Source organism: Podarcis filfolensis (genome assembly GCF_964270895.1).
Source record: "Podarcis filfolensis genome assembly, chromosome: 5".
Lineage (NCBI taxonomy): Eukaryota > Metazoa > Chordata > Lepidosauria > Squamata > Lacertidae > Podarcis > Podarcis filfolensis.
The window spans coordinates 64,820,518-64,843,813 of record NC_139608.1 but is presented as its reverse complement, the minus strand read 5'-3'; the positions used below and the strand labels follow the sequence as shown (position 1 = coordinate 64,843,813).

The window sequence follows — 23,296 nt, the reverse complement described above, 5'->3', positions numbered from 1 at the left end:
TGTGTACATATTGTGTGCTTCAAGTGCCTTTCTTGCTTGCCCCTTTTTTAAAAGAAAAAGAAAAGCAGTAAGAGAAGATCTCTCTTCAACAAGACTTTAGGGAACAAGATTTTCAGTGGCCAAATCCATTGTGAGGCCTATGTTGGTTTTCATCTCCCCTCACAAAGCCTTGTTTAGGACCTAAAAACCAACTATCTTTCATTTTTTTTCATCTTCTATTTTTACCCTCTCTGACATTTCTCATCTTTCCCAGTTGGTTTCTCTGAACATTTTTGAAAGTTGGGCAGATTTATGATGACAAGTTGATGCAGCTCTGATGCACAACTGATAAACACCCCTCTATAATAGCGAATATGAGCTTTTGCATCCCTCCAAAATACATTGCGAATGGCCTTAGCAGAAAAGAAGCCTACAGTCCATACATTACAGCTTTCCTTGTTCATTTGCAGAATAACAAACATCCGCAGCTTAAGTTTGACTTAGTTTACTTTTTTTCTCTAATAGCTAGATGAAACTTCTATGTCACAGTGTAGAGATGTTAAATCCATCTATATTTTCAACAATTAAGAGTAAATAAATAATATGAAAGTTAACAAATAATAGGAGCAGAGGTGATTTTAGACACTGGATTTCATAGTCTTACCTGGGTGGCTTTTTAGATGGTTCTGAGTATTATTTCACTCACTTTAAAATGTATTAAGCCAGCCTTGCTGTTTTTCAGAACCTCTAGCTCATTTGGCTGAGTGGGGCCCTGGACTTCTGCTCTGAAGTCATGACTGATGACACCAGTGAATTTGATCTTCCACAAATATCTTGGAAGTGAATCTATGCTAGGATGTTAGTTAAGACCACAAGTTTCTGAATCTGTGGAAATTCTATTCCTCTGCTTTGATCTTAAATGCGTACCACACCAAGAACCATATTTTTTCCTTCTACCACCCTGATTTTTTTGGGGTAATCTCTTTTTTAACCCTCCCAAACCCAAATTCTTTGAAGTTTCATAGCTCAAATATATTAGATTACATACAAACAGAACTAAACATACAAACCATAACCTAAATACATGCAAATAAAACAAAACACAAAATTACAAAACCAAACAAAGGATCTTTCCTTAAAATAATAATAATATGCACCTTATCTGTAGAAGTATATCCTACCTATCTATAATCTGAAACTACACAGCCTTCATCAGGTCAGAGAACAACTTGCAACCTTTAAGGAATATATCTTTAATATCTGAACAGGTGCTTAAATATCAGTAGAAGATTCTGGAAATGAGGCACAGATGAATCTTGGTTTTCTTCAATGCAGATTTGTATATACATCAAATCCAGCTTCAAACTTTTTGTCTTATTCTCTGAACCTTATGTCACATTCTAGTGTGACCAAGGAACAGAAACTAAGACAGGGCTATCTAAATGGGAGCAGGCTTCCTTAAGAAGAAGAGTATAAGGAGAACTCTGCTAGATCACAAAAAAGCTCCAGCATAAAATTTTTATGTCAACAACATAAAATCAAACAAAACAATATCCAATGTCCATAAATTAACATGACAGCAATGTTCAACCCATAGCTTAACAATACCTATTTCCTTACAAAGTCTTGGACAAATAAAAATGTCTTCAAATTTCTGTTGGACGTAGACAGGGAAGAGGACAGTCTTACTTCCCATGGAAAGGAACTCCAGAGGTGGGGATGCTCCCACAGTGAAAGGTCTCTGCTGCATTCCTGTCCTCCTTGCCACCCACAGAGGTGGCACTGAGAGAAGTCCGCCTTCCCTAAATCTGGGCATATGGAGGAAGGCTCTCCTTGTGTTCCAAGTCATTTAGGGCTTTGTACACTAGTACCAAGGGACACGTGTGGCGCTGTGGGTTAAACCAGAGCCTAGGACTTGCCGATCAGAAGGTTGGCGGTTCAAATCCCCATGACCGTTGCTCGGTCCCTGCTCCTGCCAACCTAGCAGTTCGAAAGCACGTCAAAGTGCAAGTAAATAAATAGGTACCACTCCGGCGGGAAGGTAAACGGCGTTTCCATGCGCTGCTCCGGTTCGCCAGAAGCAGCTTAGTCATGCTGGCCACATGACCCAGAAGCTGTACGCCGGCTCCCTCGGCCAATAAAGCGAGATGAGCGCCGCAACCCCAGAGTCGGCCACGACTGGACCTAATGGTCAGGGGTCCCTTTACCTTTACACTAGTACCAATGCCTGAAAGGGGACCTGATAGGTCACTGGCAGCCAACACAGACCTCTCAAAATTCGAGTGATGTGCTGTTCTCTAACAGCTCCACTCCACATGTAATATCTTCATGTAAATGCAGATGAGTAGATTAATTTTCCTTTCACTGTGAGGACCACCCCCCGCCCCCAAATTCTCAGATCAAAATGTCAATGCTGGTCTCAACAACACATTTATTTTTCAAAGGATTTTAACAATGTTAAAATAGCTTCTCTACACCCCCCCTTCTTTTTTGGCAAGGTAATTTCCTGCTTGCAGAAAACATTCAAGGTGGAAAAAAATTACTGCTCACTTGTGATCATTTGTCATCCTCAGCTCCTGAACAGGACATGTGGGCTGACAGTTTGTTAATTAAGCTTTTCCAACACAGCATCGTAAAGTTTTATTTCGGCAAAGGCTGTGCTTACTAGCCAACATGCATTATATCACGCAGCTACTAACCCCATTTCCCAGCTGAACACACATATGCTTAAAAATAAAAATAAAAATGATTAGCTTCTGTCAATTTCCTAAAATTTTTTGGTTTTTTTTTAGGAAATGGGCTGACGGGTTCTCAATAAAAGACAAATACACACTCATAAGTGTGTCTTGGAAGGGCCATAGAAGTGCTTAATGGGGCCAAACTCAAATGGTCTCCAAATTCTGAATTTCTGTTCACTAGTGATAAATTTGGGGGACATTTTTTTCAAGGTTTGTTGTCAAGTTTGTGTGTTATGTGTCAGTCACAGTGGGAATCCTTCACCTCCCTTCTGAACCCACAGAGTGTGGAAGAGGTGGCTATCATGGCTGCCATTTTTTCCTCACAACGCACTGGACGCAAGGAACTGTGTTCTTCCTACCCTACCTCACCAGTCAGATTACCGAGGAGAACCAGGCACATGGCCTGAAGTTTTATTGATGTTTCTGTTGTAGCCACTTGTGCTGCTGAAGAGTCAAGCTGCTTTTCAACTTCACATTTTCAACACCATCAGCAACAAAACTATTTTTTTTTTTCACCATACAGGCAGCTACCATATTCCAAATAACCTGCTGGCTTTTCAGCATTTCCCTCTATTTTCATTGTTATCTTAGAGGCAACCTCCAAGTTGCTGTGGACTGTGCAACAGTTTAAGAATCACAGACTCATCTAGCAAACAACTGAGCTATTGCAATTGTCTCCCGGTTTTGTTTTTGTCTGTTACACTGAAAGTTGCAGCAGCCCAAATGCAAGCGAGTATATGTTAGCGGACACTTCAAGATAACAATTTGAGTAAAATGTGATTGCTGGAAGAAACATAAATCGACTTAAGTTTCTTTCAAATCCTCTTAATTCTTTCCTTATTGTGCACGGTCAGATTGTTTGTTGGCCAGACAACATACAGGATAAGAAAAAGCAAAGCATTTTCATTCACTATCAAAGAGGAAATGGGGTAACAGTGCTCTCCTCTACATGTCTATGATTGAGTAAGTCCCACTAAGTTTAATGGACTCACTCCCAGGTAAATGGGTATAGAATTGCCACCTGAATAGCTCTGCCATTCTGGTAGATTCCTTAGATACTGTGCACACAAAGCCACTGCCTGTATACGACAAAGAACTGTGGTAAATAAGTCAGGGTAATGGCTTTTAAAAAATCACAAACTGTTAATTGTTTTAGGACACATTATTATCTCGTTCAGTGATTCTCAAACTATATTCCAGCAAGCAATATGTTGAGGGAAATAATTAGTGAAGTTTGCAAGGAAAACTCAAGCCACAAAATATTCGATATATGCTCTTCAGTGAAACCATGCAATTCCACAATACTCTCAGAAGGCCTTTGTTTGGCAATAGTGATTTTAGGTGACCATTTTAAAAGGTGGAATAATCACCATGAGGTGACATTCCTTTGCATTCACATGGTAAAACGGTTCTGTAAAAAAGTGCAAGGCCATGAGGTAATATGAGAGACTTTGGGTGCTACCTTGCTGCACAGGAAAAGGTTTCATCAGTTTCTGTCACCACACCACCTTCCCATTTTGCATTGACATCACTGGTGCAAACCACTCTCACTGCGTAGAGAACTGGTTTGTGTCATTTCTGTGCAACAGAGAAACATCCAAAGCATGTTTTGAAATAGAAGCTGTGTCATGATATTGGCTTCCCCAGGATTTGGCAACTTGAACATTTTGCAAGACCGTTTTAGCGTGTGAACATGGGCAGGAAAGCCATACCACAATGGCTTGTATATCCCAACTTTGTTCCATTGTGGAACTCAATCTAGTCTCCACTGGTTTTCCAGGTGGCCTCCCATCTAGGCCCTCACTGCATCCAGCATGGTGGTTGCATCATGTGACTTCATAAGATGCTAAAACTGGTGAATACAGATGACTGATCCCAGTTAGACTCACACAACTACCCATTTACCACACTGGCTTGCTGTTCTTTGGTGGTTGGTCCCTTTAATAATTAAGGAGGTAGTCTATGGTTTCCTCCTCCTTACCCATCTAAAACTGGTGGAAATATTTTGCCCAGAGCTGGAATGTGGGTGAAGACAGACGGCATACAACCATTTTGATGTATGTCTGATACTCTGTGAAGCCAGAAAAGTTATCACAGTGAGTGTCTTCAAGGCAGAGCAAATAAATAAGCAACATTTCCAACTATTGCAATAAATCTGTGAAACGTCTGAAGACTTCTCATGATTTATTTCCTTAAAACAGAGGTCAAGTAGGTCAAGTATATCAAGCTTTAGTATATTGTATAATTTGTCATAGAAATAAGATGGCATGGGGGTGGGACAGGAAACAAACAAACAAATGATGAAAAATCCTACAAACTGGACTTCAAAGCCTGCACAATACTCATTGCTGAATCTATGCACCCATCAAAGTTGGAATGAATAAATCCATCACCTCCACAGACAAGAAACGGTTTTGTATGGAGAGTTATTTGTCCTGGACTGCCAGGGAAAGCTTTGGTAACCTGGAAAAAAAACAAAACACAGAGGGGATTAGAAAAATAAGTAGCTATTCATTATATTGCATGACATATGAGTAACTCATATCTCAAAGAAAGACGTGTGTTAATTGGAAGAAACAGTCCCTTCGTTTTAATAATAATTGACACCTATCACAACAAACATGTTTAGTGCTCTTTCATTCTATGGTAAAATGCTTTATGACATGAGAAGGGAAAAGGAACTGAAACCTCTATAAAATTCATGAAGGCCATCTGCCTAAAATACATTTGCACTACTGACGTTGCCGAGTTTGGAACAGCGGCAATACGAATCTTAGCAGCACACAATACTTGTCTCAAAGAAAATACAAAGTACCGAAGCCTGCTTTTTCTGGTTCCAAAGCCATTTCCACTCACTCGTAAATTTACCTTCCTTGCTGGATCTCATGGGGGAATCGAAGGAGGTCTTTCATTCTCCTCTCTTGCACATGGCATGCTGCCGCACATGTGAGCCAACCTGCCAAGCCAAGTTGGTTTGGTATGCCTCACCTGCACCTGCCAACATGGGTGCCAACTTGAATAAAATATTGGGGGGGGGGGAGAGGTAAGTCCCACCCCGCATATTCGATCAAAAGACATGGCATACCATTTGAATGGGAATTCCCTTTCAACTTTTCGGGAGAGTGGCCCCTTCAAATATTTTATGGGGTGGGGACGAAGGGACCTCAGCTCCTAGGAGTTGCCTTCTATGCTCACCAATTTCAGCATAGTCTGAAGCTGCATGATACAACACCCATGATTGCTAGAGTTAAGCAGGTCTGGGTGCAAAAAGATTCTGGATGGGAGTCCCCCTGGGAAAATCAACTGACGCTGCCTTGGGTTTCAGGTTGGAACAAAGGTGGGATATAAATGTAAATAAATGGATGCATGACTAGATCGATAAATAAACAGATTTAAACTTGGAAAGATTGAATCCCCATGTCTTATATAGGCTATGACTCCAATTAAGAGATTTCTTATGACAGCTAGTACTACAGCACAATCATCATTTAATATAGCTACCCACCAAAAATATCCCTTGTTTGACTTGTAACAAAACAATGTTAAAAAGACAAGATATAGCAATTAAAGGCAACCACAACAATAAGAGGTAGCAAAAACCTCCTTACAACTGAGAGCGAATGAATCAAGTTAAGAGTCTGGATTTAAGTACAATTTGCAAGTCTGGGTAAATAAAAAGTTTTTCAGCTGGCTCCAAAAAGATGATAAAGAAGGCATCCAGGTAGGCCTCTCTGGACAGAGCATGCCTAAGCCTCTGCCCACAAGCCATGCTATCACTGTGCAGGTTTGCATTATGGCTGTGAATGCCCCTAATCTGATTCAGGGGCTCATTTGGCCCTTTTGAGTGGCCCTAATCTGTTCCTGACCTTGATCCAGGGCCCAAAATGGATTGTGGCCTTGCAGAGTTTTTAATTAGGGCTTAAAACCACAATTGAACATTGGGTGGGTAGGTGGGGGAGGGAGAAGGAGGCAGTGTGCATGTGTTTCCTTCTACTCCTTCCTCACCTCACCTCCTGACCGACCCTTTAAACAAGCACAGATTGATCTGGGAGACCTGGGGCTGCCTCAACCCACTCTGGCCAAATCCTGGGTCAACCAGAATCAGTTCAGGATTTGGGATTTGGCTGGAGCAATGGTTTGCAGATATTCAGCATTATTAAAATGAAAAACAAAACAAAACCACCTCTCAATTTGACGAGAGCACAGAAGCAGTGGTCCGAATCAAGTACATTAAAACACAATGTATGTTGATCCTATGATATTGCTAATGGTCAAGGAATTCTCTAAACAGTGAGAAACGGCATTACGTTTCTCTGGGCAAAGTAAACACTGCATGCGTGGTCCCCCACCCCCCTTGACTTTGTTAGGAGAGGAGTGGAATAGATTCCTTTTAGCATCAATAGACCTGTTTACAGAAAGAGAGTACAATATAAATAAAAAGGAACATAGACTGTGATTACTGCTGATGCAAATGGAAATAGCTGTTTATATGTTTACAGATATGGAATTTGCCTGGGCTTTATAAAAGGGACACATCCACAGATTAATGTCAACAGGGCAAAACAGCAACGACTGCTTATCGAAACCTCTGACTCAGATGAAAGAAGCGATACGGAAATACTTTATCTTGAATTAAAGAGATGCCTGCCATATGGCCGTATGGCTATAAAGATGAGCCACAGCTGAGTCAGCAAGCTATTGCCAGCCCCATCTTCCTTCCTCTTGGCCTCGCTTTCTGTCCTCCTGCACTCTTAGCCTTCTCCTGCTTCCCGCTTTTTCTTGCTCATCTTGCCTCACCTGCCCTGTTCATCCCCATCCCTTCTCCATTTGGCTATCACTTCTACCATATGCCTTTTCCTAGGCTACCTACTGCCTCCCTCTTTTGACCCCCATGTTTACCCTCTTGCCTACTCACCTGACCTTTCTGCATTTGCCCCCTCTTCCACAGCTCAGTGATAAAGCATCTGCTTTGTATAGAAGGTCCCAGGTTTAACCCCCAGCCTGACACCATGGAGAGCTCCTGCCAGGCAGTGTGGACAGCACTGAGGCAGATGGAGGAAGGGTCTGCTTCAGTACAAGATATCTTCCTATGCTGCCTTGTTTCCATATATATAACTCATAGCAAAGTTCACCCAGCCTTGAGATGGCTGAATCCTTCTAACAACAAGCAGAATTTATTATTATTATTATTATTATTATTATTATTATTATTCACTCCTGCAAACCTGTAAAGTCTGCTTTTAGAAATCCTGCATTGTCATGTAGCAGTCTATATTACTAGACAATGTCTATGCACTGGGTTGCTTGCTTCTGTAGGTTTGAATTCCTTCTTTGACAATTATTGTCCCTCCCCCCCCCCCCAAAATGGCATTGGTAATGCTTACAAATATGCCTAGTTAATGTAAGACTTAATCAGTGCTATTTTTTTTTATAGAAAAAGAGGTGCCGGAACTCACCATGAAACCTCCCTCGTTCTCTTAGAATGGAAATGGCACCCACCTGAGAGGTGCTGGAACTGACGTCCAGCGAGCTCTTACTGAACCAAAGCACTGGACTTAATAGTCTAATAGCAGCCCTCACCCCCAATGGTAATGTGTATTACTCTACATCCTTCTCAAAATGTAGTTAGCTGGTTGCTCTACTGCATTTGGTGGCCCACTTCCACATTCTGCCGAGAGGGGCCATTTGACTTTTGCCCCGAAATCCTGCTCCGGCGGCACCAACAATTTTTAACCTTTAACCCTTTTCAACTCTGAACTGAATTTAGCTTGCAGATAAAAGGCATATTTTATTTATTTCATGTGTTAAAATTTGTACCCAGTTTTCCACCAAATGGTGCTCAAGACGGCTAACAGCCACAATGTAAATACAATATGAGAAAGCATCAATAAAACACACTGTAAAAAAGAACTAAAGTAAGGCAGGCAAAACATTACTAACAACTCTTAAAGCAAATCCAACATCAAGTCTTAAACCTCAGCATTCTTGTTTTGTATTCAAATTAACAACTAAAGACATTCACAGGAACATCATGCTCAGCCTGACTGATGGAGACATTCCTCCTTAATCAGTTTTATTTTACTCATTTATTGCTTTATCTTATACATGTTTATCACCAAGCGTTGCAACACCAACTTTTGCAAAACTTTTATTTAGAAGGCAGTTGTTAACAAAGAGCATCAGCCTTTGTATCATAAAAATTGACAAGATGTGTGAACTGAAACATCCCAAGTGGCTTTTGCTGAAGTCTGCTGAAAATCTCAAGGGAATGAATAACGTGGGTGATGCTAATGGCTGCATGTGACGACAAAGCAATCAACATGGCTGAAAAAAGGTCCAATTTTATGCTCTCCCTGGTTAAGTTTTTTACTGCGATGGATGCCAATATTTATGAATGTTGCTGTCTAATATTTATTGAATCAGAGATACGCTTGTAATATTGACTGAAATGTACATCTTCTGGCAAGACCAAGAGAAGGAATTGTGCATCATGTTAACTGAGATCAATGAATAATTTAGAGTGGCCTGCATTTTCATTTTCCTTTATGCACGTAATATAAAGCCCAATACCCATCCTCACCATCGACAGAGCCATGTAAAGCCAGGGCTTTACATTACATGCACTTCATGCCAAGTAGCATGCTTGGCTATTGCACCAATTCAATATCCACTGTTGTGTGTGTGTGCTGAGTGTTGATGGAGTTAGGGAACAGACAGAACCCAGGCCCTTTTCTTTCCTCTGGAGAAAGGTGGGGTGATAGGGCTCACCATGATATTTGATCGAGGGAACTTCCAAGCTGTCAACAATCTATGGGAAGGGCTGAAGTGCATACTGGGAAATTTATTTTTGCATAGCTGAAGTGGGTTAAAGCACTCTGCCATTCTAGCACAACAAATACACTTTTAAAAAAATAAACAGGCTTTTTGCAGTTAGGAAGGTGATGGGGGAAATGCACTGAAAAGCGTGGAATGAATGAATGATTAACCAGAAGTACAAATGCCCTGAAAGCATATCAGAATGCTCATTGTTGTATCCAGGCAGAGACTGGGTACAATCCAACCTCCTTGTAAACTTAGTGCAAGCAAATCAGGATGCTCAATAGATTGTCTGGAGGAGCCATGAAACTGAAAATACAGTGAGAGAAGGCTGAGCTTCTCTTACCCTGCTGCGCCATGAGCATAGTTTAAAAACCATCTAAGTATACAGTGCCTTGAACTTTCTAAATTTAACATTGGATTTTGTTTTTAGATACTTTTGTCCAATTTAATTCTTTCCCCCCCTTCCATTCTGGGGGTGGGGGGAGCAGCCCCTTGGAAATTCCCAACTGACCCATTACAGAGAACAAATAGCTGAGCCTGCAGGATGAGAGAAAGAAAGGGAAAAAAATTATTTAGTACAAGGAGGAAAAGGGGAAGATAGGGTGTGAAAACCAAGTGGAGCAGGGGCCAACAGGAAAGTGATGTGACCAAATTAAGCCATGGCCTAAGAAGAGCCCGCCAGGCCCATCTAATCCAACATCCTGTTATCAGGGGCCAGACACATTCCTATGGGAAAGAGGACTTTTGGATCTCTGTCTTTCTCTCCTCGCCTCCTGCGCCAGCCTTTCCAGCACAGTCAATGGATATTCCCCCTACACATTCTACCACTGTGGTTAAGGATCTACAGCCAAGAACCAACTGTGCAGTAAACCCATCAAAGTTTCTCCTCCCCCTGTTTATCAGCTCCCTTTAACATTTAGCATGCCCAGTGGCCTTTTTTTGTTTGTTTAAAAGGCGGGGGCGGGGGGAGGAAAGAACTGTCTTCAGCCATTGCAAGCCAGCTGTCATATGTGGGCCACTGAGCTTTCTTTAATAATGGAAGGGATGTGCTTTTAGGAAGCAGTTCGAGACTTGACAGCTCATGGTGGCCTGTTTGGCCTGCCTGATTCCACCTTTCGCAAACGAGCCCATATAAAAAAAGCAGGACTCTCTGGAGAGCGCAGAGTACATACAGTAGATGAGTCACGCAGAGCACCACTGTGACATCTGCTACCACGGCTATTGTTGTGGATCCGTAAGCCTGCCTGTTCAGGCTGACGGTGTATGTGTGTGGGAGGAGTTAATGGGAGAGAGACAGAGAATTTCTCTTTCCCGAACTCTGTAACGCAGTGCCAGACTGCAGTTTTCAAAGCTGCAGCTGCTCAAGGGACATGCGGAGGGGCACGGCATCTATGGCAGTGCCTAGGAGTAATCTGTCTGCAGAGAACATACGTGCAGGAGGAATCCAGGCGCACGCTTCTGGGACCAGCTTTCGCTGCTCCATATTGTCACGGAAAGGAGGGCAGGGGCAGGGCATGCCCCAGTGAAATGGCAGTTGTATCCAGGAATGAATACAACAAGGGGAAGGAAGGAAAGGAAAAGAATGACCAAACTCAGTGGGGCCTTGTAGGCATCTAGTGCAACCCCCTCCTGGGTACAAGAAACCCATAGCTAGATGATTTGACTAGACTCTGCTTAAAGACCTTCATCTCTCCCTTAGATAACTGGTTCGGCTATAGGCTTGTTCTTACTAAGACGTTTCTCCAGCTGAAATCCACCCTCCTATATCAATTTAAGCCCAATAGTTTTAGTCCTATCCTCTGGGGCAGCAGAGAACAAATCTTTGCTGTCTTCTGTGTGAGAATCTTTGGGTATCTGAGTACTGTTGCAATCTGCCTCAGACTTCACCAGACCCAAATTGCCCATTTTTTTTCAAGCTTTCCTCATAGGCCTTATTTTCCAGATTCTCAATCATCTTTGTTGCCTTTCTCTGAACCTGTTTTGGTTTGTCTATATCCTTCTTAAAGTGTGAAGGCAGAACTGTGCACAGTGCTTCCAGATGAGCTCTGAACTGTGCAGAATAAAGTGGTGCCTTTACTTCTTACGTATTGGAAACCATGGCTCTATTAACTGCAGGCTAAAACTGCATTAGCCTGTATTGATGCTACATCACACAGCTGACTCATGTTCACGTTGTGCAGGACTGTGATCCAGACATCACAGCCAGGTATTCCCCCCAAATCCTATACTTGTACAATTGATTTCCTTCCCTCTGACTGAAGAACGCTGCAATTTTCTCTGTTGAATTCGGTTTCTTTTTGTTTCAGACCAGTTTTCTATTCCTTTTCATTTTGCCAGAAATATTGATCAACAATGGGAAAACATCCAGAAATTTCAAACGCTATGAAAATTGTATTATATTTATCAGGACACCTAATGTCCATTATTACTTCCATTATTATGTGGCTTACATTATTAAGATTCACTTGCAATTATCACTCTTTTTAGAGAAGCTAATCAGTGCCATACTTTACTCAAATCCTGTACTGTGATGTATGGTTGCTTCTGAAGAGTTCTTGTGAACAATTAGTACTAAATGTGGCCACCAAACTGCAGGATGGACCACAGAGAATATACAGCTGTACCTTGGAATTCGAACAGAATCTGATCTGGAAGTCTGTTTGGCTTCTAAAACATTCAAAAACCAAATCATGGCTTCTGATTGGCTGCAGGAAGCTCCTGCAACCAATCAGAAGCTGCGGAAGCCCCGTCGGATGTTCGGCTTCCAAAAGAACATTTGCAAAGTGGAACAATCACTTCCAGGTTTGCAGCGTTCGGGAGCCCAAACGTCCAGGGCATTCGGGATCCAAGGTATGACTGTATGTCAATTCTGATGAACTCTAGTGGTTCCCAATTCATTTTCTGGGCCCAATTCATTAATCTTTGACTGCCATTCAGAGGAGTTAAAGGACCATCTTCTCCACTATAAACCTACCTATTCTTCAAAATATTCCTTGAAGGCCTTCTTTCACTTCAAGTATGGGAGGGAATTGCCCTGGGCAGGGTCTTTACCATGGTGGCTTCAAGGCTTTGGATCTCTGAGACAAACAGTGTGTTCGCAAGGCGCCTTTTCTTTCTGTCTATGGTACTGAGCTTTTTAGGGGGAAGGGTCTGCTGCTTTTTTGATTTTGTTGTTGCTGTTTCAAATAACTGTATTTGGTTTTGATGCTGTTTAGCTGCCTTAGAGTATCAGTGTTGTGAAATGTGACACTAGATGAAATAGAATAGAGTGGCAACTGAAATGACAACTGGACCAAAAGTCATCTGAACAACCAAACCCCATTTTAACACACAGTAGAAATGAACATTATTGATGTTTTTGGTGGTGGTGCTGGGGAATGGGACATAGATCTACGCTTTGTTCAGAGTAAAGGTTCTTTTAGGTAGATCAAAAGATGTACATCCCTCTGGCAGTGAGACCAAAGAATATACTGTAGAAGTGAAAGACAGCAAAACAAATGAGAAGGTTTAAAAAAATAGCAAACAACAGCTTAAGAAGAAGAATGCAACCCCCCCTTCAAATCTTCTCAGTAAAATTTCCCACTTGACTCTTCCCTGGAATCTGTTGTTGTTTAGTTTGGGTTTGCTTCTTCCGGATCAAAGATTTGTTTAGAAGTGCAGCTGAACTACAAATGTCAAGTTTACTGCTCTACTTCCCTTGTGTTATTGTATGCCACTAGGTACAGGGCAGCACAAAGCATCAACCTTAGTAAGAAACCGATGGTACCGAGCAACAACAGCTCCGATCATTCGTAAGAAAAATAATTGTCTACAAGATAATAAATCTCATGAGCCTCAGGTGTTTAACTGGGACTGGGAAAATCCAGCCCCTCTGTTGTTAAGAATTTACTTAGTGCTCTAAGCCAGTTAAAACTAGCTCACCTGTTCCTGGACTGTAATTGGGAGGAGAACGGGCAAAGCAAAAGAGGGCCATCTGAAAGGGAGCAGGGTGCAATAGGAGTGAACAACAGGTGTGCAGAAGCAACTGGGCAAGACACACGCCTCTGGACCTACAATTCTTGATTCAAACAATGGACAGAAGAGAACCCTATCCTATGGAGGAGAAGAGATTTAAAAGAGGTCTTCTGTCCTTTGGCCACATTGGATCTTCTAGTCAGTGTGCACATAGAATAATAGCATTGTAGAGTTGGATAAGATGCTGAGGGTAATCTAGTCCAAACCCCCCTGTAATCCAGCAATCAAGTATGCACACATATGCTCGCATACAGGGAAGAAATGCCCATGTAGGATTATTATTAGCTGGCAGTGCTGTACTTCCAAACTCAAAATCCCCTTCCACAGGGTCGTTTGGGCTGTACGATACCTGTGGCAGAGATGCCCTTCCGATTCAGCAGGAGAGACCAAGCCAACATGCCTCTTGACCCTTTGCGCTTGGGAATGGGAGGCAGGTCTGCTTTTAAATGGCGCTACCTCTTTGCTTTAGGAATGTGGGCTCCTTTAACATATAATTTCAATGATACAGCAAATGCGCTGCTTATAAAAAAGAATGAAATGGCCATATTGCTCAGGCTATGACCCCCCCGAGTCCTACCACAATGCAACATGATGGCTGAAAAGACTTTCTGGCTCAGGAATCCTTGATTGCTGATGCTAATGTTGTCTTATCATAATTAAACCATGGGATAGAGCACGGCAGCTGTGCTGCTAAGTAGTATCAATAGAAGTTTGGGAGGACTAATCCCACATCTTCCATGGATAATTGTAATGTCTGCATTTTAATCCTGGGATTGTATTTGGCCCATATGAAGGGCATAATGGCTGTACTGAATTAACAAAAAGAATAAATCCCGCTTGAAAGCCTCGGGGGGTTGGGGGGGGGACCACATCCACCCTTCATTTTCTCCTTTTGCTGCTGTGTCAATAGTTGATTGGAATGTTGAAGCAAAAATGGCTGTAAGGTAATTAGTGAGCACCACTGTATAGCACTTAAGCATAGTCAGTTCTTGTAGGGAGCTTCCTTTCTGAGAATGCATTCTTTAATTACATTCACTTAATGCCATCTACGGGGACAGATCTATGGCTGACAAATAAGCTTCTTATGAATCAGCCACATCTAATATATAAGCATGTGTGAATTAATTGGGCAGGCAAAGACCTCTTTGTCACCGTCATCACCACCACCACCACACCACCACCATTGTTATTTATTAAATTTCTATACCACCTTTTACTTGAAGATCACAGGGTGGTTTACAATATAAAAACAGAAGAAATACATACCATAATAACAAACCAATACAATACAACCTTGGTTCTCGAATGTAATCCGTTCCGGAAGTCCGTTCGACTTCCGAAACGTTCAAAAACCGGAACACTTACTTCCAGGTTTTCGGCATTCAGGAGCAGATTTGTTCGTCGACTAAGCTGTTTGAGAACCAAGGTTCCACTGTATCTCTCTTCCCCTCCCCAGATTAAAAGGTCACAGTTTAATTATCTTAAGGCCTAGGAGAAGAGGTATGGTTTTGCCTGACACCTAAAGATACGCAAGACTCCCTGGGGAGAGAATTCCAGAAATGGGGAGTCACTGCAGAAAAGGCCCCTTCACATGTTGCGGTCCTTGAGGTACTGCAGTTCTAAGCTGTTTAAGGTTTTATAGGTCAAAACCAGCAGTCTGAAATGGGCCCAGAAACTAATTGGCAGCCTGTGCAGTTGGGCCAAGATTGTGATTATATGCTCAAAGCGTCTTGCCCCAGAGAGCAACCTGACCACTAAATTCTGCACCAGCTAAAGTTTCCGAACTGTCATCAGAGGCTGCTCCACATATAACACATTGCTGTAATCTAACCTAGAAGTTACCAGAGCATACACAACAGTAGTTAGACCGTCCCTGTCCTGATACGGGTGCAGCTGGGCCACCAGCCAAACTAATGGAAGGAATTCCACGGCACTGAGGCCACGTGAACCTCAAGTGACAGCAAAGTACCCCCGAGCTATGTACCTGCTCTTTCAGAAGAAGTGTAACCCCATCAAGAGCAGACAACCTTCTAGCCATTCAGTCTAGGGAACCACTCACTAACAATGCCTCATTCTTATCTGGATTGAGCTTCAGTTTATTGGCTCTCATGCAGTCCATTACCAAAGCAAGAAAATGGTCCAGCACATACACTGCCTCAACTGCAAATGTAAAGGAGAAGTGGAGCTATATGCCATCAGCATATTGCTGACAATGTTCTCCAAAACACTAGGTGATTTATGATTTCACGTGCAGAGGACATTATCTGGCATGTGGGTTATTATGTGCATTATAAGGTTTGCATAAATGTTAAATGCAAAGTTTCATGTCCCATTTACTTTGGCCCTGAGCCATATGCCTAGCCCTAAAGTACCATGCCACACAACCCTATGCTTGGTTCTTGGCTAATCCCTAGTGGACACAGAAGGCCACCTCCATCGTTCTGCCCGGACACTGAGGTCCAGTGCAGAGGGCCTTCTGGCGGTTCCCTCGCTGCGAGAAGACAAGTTGCAGGGAACCAGACAGAGGGCCTTCTCGGTAGTGCCACCCGCCCTGTGGAACACCCTCCCACCAGATGTCAAAGAGAAAAATAACTACCAAACTTTTAGAAGACATCTGAAGGCAGCCCTGTTTAGGGAAGCTTTTAACGTTTAATAAATTATTGTATTTTAGTGTTTTGTTGGAAGCCGCCAAGAGTGGCTGGGGAAACCCAGCCAGATGGGCGGGGTATAAATAATAAATTATTTAATAAATTATTTTTATTTATTATTTAATAATTTATTTAATAATTATTAAATAAAAATTATTTAATAATTATTAAATAAAAATTATTTAATAATTATTAAATAAAAATTATTTAATAATTATTAAATAAAAATTATTTAATAATTATTAAATAAAAATTATTTAATAATTATTAAACAAAAATTATTTAATAATTTATTATTATTATTATTATTATTATTATTATTATTATTATTATTGGCTAGGGAATATCTAGGTCCAAGGAAAGATCTGTTCAAAGCTCCCTTATTATTTTTGATGTGGCCAGCTGGTGCAATCTTGCTACATTTATAGTACTGAAATGTTGTTGTCTTTTGCATGATCTTACGTTCCTTATATGTTGCTGTTTTATTATTGCTGTTGGTGTGAAATTATTCTTACAATTGTTGATTACGTGATGTATTGTTGTTGTTGTTGTGGACAACACAACATCTTTTTTGTGTGGAAAGGCGGTGTACAAATAAAGTGATGACGCTGATGATGTTTGTTAGGGAAGCTCACTCCTAGGGTAAGGGTGCATAGGATTGAAACTTTAGATGCCTACCTAAAAGATGAATGTGGCAAACAGATAATTGCAAAAACGTTTACGAGACACACACTTGTCAAGCACTGGCTACCTCAGTGGCGGCCTCTGTTTTTGCCCCATGGTAGCCCTAAGATCCATGAATCATGTTCAGAGTTGTGCATCTCTCTTCCTCTCTCTGGGCTCCAGGAATTAAATACCATGTCCCTAATTTCAACCAGCTATTACAGTGCAGGCATTACAGTAGCACGAGTGATGAATTATAATAACCACAATAAACCTAATTAACAACCTGGTGTTTTTATCTTTGTAATTAAATCTAGCTGCCATAATGATAACCACTCTGGAAATCCTGCTGCTGCTGCTATTATATTATGATCAAAACAGATTACCTTATGGTAGTATTTTTAACCTCTGGTCCTCAGACGGCCTCTTGCTGGTTCAGAGGCTGCTTCCTGCCACTCTGGAGCAAGAGTGGCATTTGAGCCTCCTGCTGCTGAGGCAGAAGCTCAGTTTGCCCCTTCCTTCGACAGAAAGGGAGTCCCAGAGCCAAATCACTCTGCAGCTAGATGAAAGTGGGGAGATGAGCGAGTGACAAAACTCAACTTTCAGGGTAGCTATGCTCACCTCCTAAGAGGCTGTTGCACATGTGTTGTGGTTGCAACATTTAAGAACAAAGGACAAACCCACACTACAAGATGAATATGAATCATGTACATCGGGCAAAAACCGTGGCTTCAAATTTACTTTTCCTCTTTTAATTTCAAAAACACAGGCTCCAGAGCCATGACAGAAATGGAAAGGTGACTGACTATTCAGCGGCTAAGTTTATATGGCCTCTTTCTGTCAAGGCATACAAGACAATTGGCTATTTAAAATAATGGCTTATAAGGCACAGTACAAAATGAAAACAAAGCAGAGAAATAGGAAAACAAGCAAATGCAGTTATCAAAGATACCCACTGCTTCCAGGGGAATTTATTTTTCAAGCTCATCATAGTTTTGATTTTTAAAGCTAAGCAGCCTGAGGTCAGGGTGTGTAAAGGACCACCACTTTCAACATGAACTTCTCTTCAGAGTTCCTTCAGTCTTCTGGGAGCAGGGAGGTGCTTGCAAGCAAGGGGGTCCTTTTAGTGGTGGTGCCAAATTATGGAATCTTGTCCCTAGATATGCTTTATGGGATCTTTCCTTAGTTATATTTTGGGTGCCAGGCAAAGATTATACTGTTCTTTCATGCTTTTAATGTATCTAAGATCCTCTCATTGTCTTTTTTTGTTTTTTTTAGCTGCTGTTTAATTTGCTGGCCTTGATGTTTTTATCTTGCAGTTTGATTGTTGTTTACTTTGCTTTTTGGTATTGTTTATTCTTCTGCTGGTTACTTGAGGGTACTGTCTTTAAAAAATGGACTTTTTATAAAACAAACAAACAAACGAAATAGTTTCTTAACTTAGTTCAGGGGCAGTGTGATGAACATACCTAATAGCAGACAGCTTACTGTGAGTGTTAACAGGTCTATCTCCATGTCTGGTCCTGTCCTGTAACATCTTGTGAAATTAATTGTGCGATGTGATGTCCTCTGTCGAAAACCTTGGTTATGGGGCATCATGGAAGAACCACAACTAACTGCTAACTATATATCTATATCTATATCTATATCTATATCTATATCTATATCTATACACATACACACACACCATTTTGAGTTGCACTAAGTGGTTAGGCTGCTAAATTTCATTTAAAAAGGGAAAAAAAGAATTTTGAAAAGCCTGGCCTGAATTAGACACTTCAGATATGTGTCCATCTTTATTTTTACAACTGGTAACTATCAGCATCTTCTGGTAATTATCTGCACAAACATACAGTATATACACACATTACAGTTGCTTAATATACCATATTTTTCGTTCTATAAGATCCACTTTTTCCCTCCTAAAAAGTAAGGGGAAATGTGTGTGCATCTTATGGGGCGAATGCAGGATGCGCGGCTATCCCAGAAGCTAGAACAGCAAGAGGGATCCCTGCGCAGCGATCTCTCTTGCTGTTCTGGCTTCTGGGATAGCCCCGCGAAGCCTCTTCAGGGCAGGGGGAGTGTTGCTTCCGCTGCCCTGAAGAGGCTTTGCGTTGCTGCGATCCCTCTTGCTGTTCTGACTTCTGGGATTCAGAATATTTTTTTTCTTGTTTTCCTCCTCCAAAAACTAGGTGCGTCTTATGGTCTGGTGTGTCTTATAGAGCGAAAAATACGGTATATATATTTCATTTTCCTTCTACAAATGTTATGGCTCCATTTTTTTATGTGAAGCCATAGAAGAAGAGAAGGAGCTATGCCAAAAGAGAGACATATATGAAGAAAACAGCCATTTCAGCCACCAGAGCAAGGTGTCTCATATTTGACAGTCATCTATATACTATTTCCCTCTATCACCTTTTATCCAGAGAAAGGAAAATAGCTAACCAGGATTGCATCAGAGGCACCATGTTTTTGTTCCCAGCATCTGGCTAGCTGGAGGCCCAGCCTGGGATGGGGGGGGGGGGGTGTATCTCCAGAAGGGACTCACACGGGGAACCAAGATAGCAATAGCTTCTCTGCTCCATTTCACACATTTGATAAGTTACTGTCCTGCAACGCTCAGTTGTCCTGTAGCAAGAACAAAGAACTAACAGGGTCAGAAAGGATAAAGCAGAATAAAGAATAGACTTCAGGCCCTCTGTGCGACCAGGTTTTCACACCACAGTGGTGCATGGATATAGGATCTCTTTCTGTGATACGCTTGACCACCATGATTGCTGCTGATGCCATTGCAGCATGGAATCCCAGCCATGCAGGGTGGTTTTCTAAAAAAGGTGGGTATGAACCTACCTTAGAATGGGTCAACCTCACGGAATGCTTAGCCCAATTTTGCACATTTTCCACAGTTGGCGGCAGGCATAATTCTTAACTGGAGATGCCAATAATTCAACTAAACCCACACATACAGAACTCAAAGTGCTGTAAATGGTGTTGGTAGGTGGTCTCCCTTCTGTCTGGATCTAGACCTGCTTAGCTTCAATGAGGTGACTGCATCATGTGCCCTCATAACAAAGCCCTGGTTCTTTGTGCTCTACCACAGAGCTTCAGCAAGGGGCCACATCCTGATACAATTGAGCTATGTAGGTGGCTTGCATTCAGATGTCTCACCAAATGCTGAACAAACTACAGCAAGTCAGTGTTCAGAAGCCAGTGCAATGCTTGAATAAAAATCCTGTGTGCCTCTCACATTCCTGAACAAGCTATCATTGGACTTGAGCATTTTGCTATCATCCTTTATTAGAGATTACCTGAGAATACCTCCACCTATGGCACTTGATGCTGGCTGGTTGAGGCAAACTAGGTACAACATCTTTCAGCTGGTCTAGGATCAACTGCTGAACCTTTTCCTTGTCTGACTCCAAGTGGCTAGTTCCAAAGGGAACGCTGGTGTGAACAACAACAGATGGAGCGACATCAGGTGATTCTGCAAGAGACACAAAGAAATATATATATTATTTGGCGTACAAATAATTATGTTTGAGATTTAGCACTGTTTTGTACCTTAAACGCAGCTTCAATTGGAATCCAAAAGCAACTAACGGCATAGTAGCTCCCTAAGAGTTAATATGGATAGCACAAAGTAAGCATTATAATCTGTTTTCTCTCTGAACAACATTTAATTCAGGGGTGGGGAACCTTTTTCAGCCTGAAGACTGCATCCCCTTCTGAGGGCCACATGCCAGAGGGAATAAATGTATTTTTTACTTTTGTACAATGGGCTAGTATCTTTACATATTCACAAGCCCCTCTCTGTCATCTATCTGCGCAAGCAGGAGGCATTATTGGAGTTCAAGGACACAATATAAGCGGGCAAAAACACTAAAGTTGTGGCTTGGGGACAGGGGGTTTAGCTTAGAGAGAGAGTCCTGAGGACCATATAGAGAGGAATGTACCACCTAGTAACTAAAGTATATAAAAGCTAAAAAGTAAATGACCCCTGGATGGTTAAGTCCAGTCAAAGGTGACTATGGGGTTGCAGTGCTCATCTCGCTTTCAGGCCGAGGGAACCAGTGTTTGTCCACAGACAGCTTTCCGGGTCACGTGGCCAGCATGACTAAACCACTTCTGGCACAACGGAACATTGTGACGTAAGCCAGAGCATACAGAAACACCGTTTCCCTTCCTGCCGCAGCAGTACCTATTTATCTACTTGCACTGGCGTGCTTTCAAACTGCTAGGTTGGCAGGAGCTGGGACAGAGCAACGAGAGCTCACCCCTTCGTGGGGATTCGAACCGCTGACCTTCTGATTGGCAAGCCGAAGAGGCTCAGCACTAGGCACACAGTGTGCCAAGGATGCAGAACCTGTGGTCCTCCAGATGTTGCTGAACTCCATTTCCCATCAACCCCACCTAATATGATCAATGGTCAGTGATGAAGGAAGTTGTAGTCCAGCAATATGCAATATGTTGTAGTAGGTAAAGGGTTAGACTAGGACCAGTGCGTTCCAGGTTTAAATGCCTACTCAGCCACAAAGCTCATTGGTAAACACTTGTACTGGTCGTATTCTCTTCACTTAACCTATTTTCCAGAGTTGGCATGAGGCTAAAACAGGTTAGCGGACAGCCATGTGCACCATACTGAGTTGCTTGGAGAAATAATTGTAGTAAGACAATAAATCAAAGTGTGCTGCCACCAGTGAGATGGTGGTAGATCCTGCTGCCTGGTCCTGTCAGCTGCTTTCTCCCTTCCCTCACTATTCAGACCAACCATGTCCCTATTAACCACATTGGGTGAATGCATTAGCAGGATGAATTAGGGATGTTTTACAGTGGAAAATTTAATGCCGTGAATCTGATTGCAAGGTGGCAACCCTGAGATACTTCCTGGGGTAGAGGCAGCTCTTACTAGACCTCCTTCAAGTCTCTGTCTAGCTTCAGATATTCTTTCTTTCTTACAACTTTTGCAGGTCACACCTAAAATCCTTCCAAGCCACCTGAGGCTGCTTTGGGCCTAACTTTGTGTAATGTGTAAATGATTTATCTGCCAACACAAGCTCTTCTCAGCTCGTCCCCAAAGGGGTGCTGTGAGGGTTGTGTTGCCCAGGAGCAATGAACCACAGAGGAGATGGGAAGCTTCCTAGTAAAAGTAAAGGAAGAGAGGGACGCTGTGCTCACTCAGCAATAAGAAACGGCAACCGAGAAGCTGTTTTTTGGTGGGATGGCAGCAGAGAACTGTGTGTGACTGAGGCTGAAACCCAAACTGCAATGGATTTAACGCTGAGGTTACTGGAGCAAGATCGTTCTTAAAATTAAGGGTTATTCTTAGAAGCTGACATTCGAAAACACGCGAAGCGAAATCGGATTCTGAAGGGCTCTGTTTTTATGGGGGCGCGGGGGAATCACAGTTAAGTTCCATGAAAATGGTGGTGTGGTGAAATGCAGAAGCTGACCAAAACTAAAAGTGATACAATAGGAGTGCATCTTCCTGTATTTTGCGTATTTGCTGCTCTTTCTACACTTTGCTCAGCATGTGCCTCATCTGATTTCAGGCACAGAACTCATTTATCACTCAGAAATGTCAAACATGCTTGTGTTTGGAGCCAAAATGTAAACAGGGCTCAAGCGCTTGGTACAGCCCCAGTTCTGTTGCGTATGACCACCAGGATAGTCTCGAAACAAACCTAAAAAACTTGTTACCGCTCAAAGGCTAGGGGAGGATTATTTATTGGGAACCAGAAGCTTGCTACGGTGAAGTATCACTGCCCACTCCGAAAAGATGGCCGATACCACATGGAAAATAAACAAATAGCAGTGGCGAGTCTAACTCAGAGAAACAAAATATCACAACAGTGAAGAAAGAGAGGGAGAGAAAGAGAGAGAGGCCAATAAGAAGAAAGTACCATATTTGTGATTTTAGCTATAGGAAAGATCTTGGTACCAATGTCCCTCCAACTTATTGCTAACTACCATTCATTCACTCATTATTGCCAACTAAGGAATGGATCAGTAACATTCTAGGAACTGGACTAACACAACTAAATTTGGTTAGATGCTTCCAAAACAAGTTAGGCAGCAAACGTAACCCTACCTACTTGGGAATAAGCCCCACTTAACTCAATAGGACTTACTACTCAGTTAGGATTGCCAACTACATGAAAAAGGCATTTGGGTCATATTGATGCTCCTGTTCATCCTTCTCTCCCACTGCATCTTTTTTCATGACTCTCCTGTATATGTTTATAGGCATACATTTCCTGCTTTGTCTCCTGTTAATTTGATTCTTTCCCTTTTCTTGACTGAATTATCTGAGCGATTTCTTCTTTGTTCCCAGGGTGGACCTGCACTCCGATGGAGGAACATTATGATTTGAGGTGTATGAGTTGATTGGTTTCTGCTGTAATAATTGATTGTTACTGTATGCTAATGCTTTATCGT

General features: G+C 42.0%; 1 protein-coding gene across 2 annotated transcripts in view; it reads right to left on the bottom strand.

Annotated features, from left to right (window-relative positions):
- Window positions 1–4,884: 4,884 nt before the first annotated feature.
- Window positions 4,885–23,296, bottom strand: part of RNLS (renalase, FAD dependent amine oxidase) — a 96,109-nt gene continuing 77,697 nt past the window's right edge. For both annotated transcript variants that reach the window (XM_083614233.1, XM_083614232.1), the window contains exons 6-7: window positions 20,170–20,345; window positions 4,885–5,180 (exon numbers count right to left, since the gene is read on the bottom strand). In XM_083614233.1, the coding sequence (XP_083470359.1) occupies window positions 5,028–5,180; window positions 20,170–20,345 (329 nt within the window). In that variant the 3' untranslated portion in view covers window positions 4,885–5,027. The remainder of the gene's footprint in view (window positions 5,181–20,169; window positions 20,346–23,296) is intronic.